The 3,113-nt window shown below is 44.1% G+C and overlaps 1 protein-coding gene across 1 annotated transcript; it reads right to left on the bottom strand.

Moving 5' to 3' along the window:
• Nucleotides 1–890: 890 nt before the first annotated feature.
• On the bottom strand, nucleotides 891–3,039 carry LOC104524905 (probable G-protein coupled receptor 83; the record flags this gene model as incomplete). Its single annotated transcript, XM_010167926.2, has 2 exons — nucleotides 891–1,527; nucleotides 2,906–3,039. Coding segments are annotated over 2 exons (759 nt in total), but the record flags the coding sequence as incomplete, so codon positions are not given.
• Nucleotides 3,040–3,113: the final 74 nt, after the last annotated feature.

The raw sequence follows: 3,113 nt of genomic DNA, 5'->3' as shown, positions 1-3,113 counted from the left end.
CCAGAGTCCAAACTCAGAGCAGTGTTTAATTACCCAATCTCTAAACGTGGCTGGTATGTCAACATTCTCCAAAGCAGCTTTTTGGGGGTTTAGTTTTCTATTTGAAGAAAAGCTTTCTGAATATTCATGACTTTATCTTAGGAAAGAAAAATTCTGTGTGATTTAGCACTGGTGGCAGATGCTGGGCTAACAGGTTGGTGTTCACCATCTATTTATGCAAAGAATAGACATTCATTGTCTTTCAACTACACCTCAGAAAAAGTGCCTGCAATGTAAGAGACTCCTCTGTTTACCAATGTCCATCTTACCCTCCACTTCTCTGAGGGTGTTTCCACAAAACAATGGATTTGTGTAATATATATGTTCATTCATTCTGAACAGATCTTGACTTTTCAGACCCCAGTTCAGAGGGGATGTCTCCCTACCCAGTTGCAATGGACCTAAGCTAGCAACCTAAAGGTCCTTATCTCCACCATTTCCATGTTGCTATTAAGAGACTTAGAAAAGAGGAAGGGAAGCCTGATGTGATTAGACTGTTGCTTTAGTGTTTAAGTACCAGCAAAACACACACAGAGCCCCAGTGGTAAAAAGGCTTAGTCACACAGATAACAGCAACACGCATGCAGAGAGTCTCGTCCTGCAAGTTGATCCAAAGTCAACTTGACAAAGGGAGTTGCTTGCTGAAAAGATTTTGCTTTCCCCCCCTTTAGGGGCTCAACACCATTGTCATCAGCCCGCATCAAGCATGTAGCTCTTCTATACTACCTCCTGCAGAACCTCCTTCCTGCTGTCATCACGTGTGGTTGTGCAGTCCCTAAGTAGGCCAGGCCTCCACATCTTCCCACTATTTTAGGTCTAGCTAAATCTATGTGTGGTCCTCATAGGTTTCCCAGAGCCACTGTTTAGCTCACAGCTACTATTGGCTCAACTGCAGAGATGTCTGTCTTTCCTGACTGGATGTTGGAGGCTGTTGGAAGGACATGGGAGGCCTGTAACCTCTTGAAGTTGCCATTTTCTGGCCAAGCCAGTTGGTTGGATGGCACTGTGAAAGGAAGTCTCTGTTCTGCAGGTCCAGGAGGTTTTCTGCACATGTTGAGCAAAGCCTTCAGTTCTGATCGGAAGCTGTCGTTGAGCCAGCAGTAGATGAAGGGGTTGTAGCAGGTGCTGCTCATTGCAAACCAGTGAAAAGCAAAGTACAGGGCATTGTTGGTGTGGATGGTCTGGCTGGAGAGGAGGACTACGTAGCAATTCAAGGGGAACCAGCAGACTGCGAAGAGGATGACAACAAGCATCAGCATCTTTATGGTCTTCCTATTTTTCTTGCGAAGGGACAAGTACTGCTCAGTGGTGACGTCCCCGATGACATTGCGCAGCCAGAGTTTCTTGGCCACTGTAATGTAGGCAGCAGAGATGATCAGAAGTGGCAGGACATAGAGCAAAATGAAGGTTGTTAAGTCGAGGTACTTCCAAAAGAGGTCAGCAGGCTCGGGGAAATCCGGCAGACACAGGCAGCGGGTAACCTCCTCACTGCAAGTGGAGATACCAGACAGGGGGTGAGAGTGCATACGGCCGGGCACCGCGGGAGGGGTACGTCAGAAACAAGGAGTAGGTGGGAGAGTGTCTTGGTTTAGTCAGTTGTTCTATCACCCAAGTGACCCCTCCCCACGCCTGGGACAAGGGAATTGGGAAAAGGAAAGGAGACCCGTGGGTTGAAATGAAAATAGATTTAATGAAATAATAAGTAGAACTAATATTACTACTAATATAAAATACACAGAGTTATACTCAGCCAACGAAAACGTGATGGTCACAGCAAGTGGGAGAGCAGGCCTTGGGAGAAGAGTGACAAGTGAGATCCTCCAGGGATGGTGACCATTGAGGAAGAAGAATGTCCCCAGCAAACTCTCCAATTTATAGTGAGCATGATATTTATGGTATGGAATACATCTGTTAGCCAGCTTGGATCAGCTGCCCTGGCTTTTGCTCCTCCTGGCCTTAGCACCTGACTGACTCTAAACTGCTAAAAACTTTGATCACTCTGGAAACCCACATACCATGGCTGGCCACAAAATCAAATAAAGTATCTCGTCAACTTTGTTTTCACCAAACTGGGTACTGCAGTCTTCTTAAAATGCAGCTTTTCTGACCGAGAATTAATTCTATGATTCTATCTCAGCAGAACCAGGACAGAGAGGGTCCCTGCCATAAAGCCTGGAGGCAGACCCTTGGTTTATGCACATGAGTCACAGTTAAGCAGAGCTCTGCTGTCTGAGGATTTGAGCCATGGAGCAGCCTGTGAGCAATGTGGTGATATTTCTCATGAGCATTCGTGACCTTATGATAATTTTATGAATTTCATCAATTACAAAATTTGCAGCTGCATAGAAGCGGGTTTTCATTCTCTGTCCTTTGGCAAACAGAAACACAGGCTCTGCACATATTAAGGACTTTTCCCTCATTAAAACTAATTTCCAAATATCAAGGTTTATGACAACATTTTATAGAACAAGCAGCTGAGGCAGGTTTTTTTCACATTCTCAGGGCTAAAGAGTAGATTAAAATCTGTTAAGTTTCATGTTTTTCTCCGTTTCTGGTTTGCCCAAACAGGTCAGATTGGTTCGTTGTGTAAAATGTCAGTGTATAGAGAGGGAGGGTCCAGGTCAGATCCTCTAACTTCTTAGCCTATTTCATGTGATTAGTGTGACAGAATAAAGATAAAATAATTTAAAATAGAAGCAAGGGCGGGATATCAGCAATTGCAAAAGAAATCTGATTAAAATTATGGACTCGATCTGTATTTGGCTGACCTCGACATAAGCTCAGGGTTTTCAGCAGATGCCAAAGTATGAGCACTGAGAGTTTGGCCTCCAGGGACACTGTGGAGGAAGGCAAAGCACATCCTTACCTGTATTCAAAGGTAAAGAGTTTTTGGTAGATAGCATGTGGTAGGGAAAAACAGGTTGCCATGATCCAGATTACAGAGATGTAGATGACACCTTTTGCAGTAGATATTCGAGGTTTTAGAGGGTGCATTATAACCTGCGCAAAATAAACCAATATTCAGGCTTATGCCATTTCAGGAAATAATTATATCATTTTTTCATATAATCTTC

Source organism: Antrostomus carolinensis, unplaced genomic scaffold (assembly GCF_000700745.2).
Source record: "Antrostomus carolinensis isolate BGI_N321 unplaced genomic scaffold, ASM70074v2 scaffold41475, whole genome shotgun sequence".
In the NCBI taxonomy this organism is placed as follows: Eukaryota; Metazoa; Chordata; class Aves; order Caprimulgiformes; family Caprimulgidae; genus Antrostomus; species Antrostomus carolinensis.
Note: the sequence above shows the minus strand (reverse complement) of the source record. Positions and strands in the feature narration are given on the sequence as shown.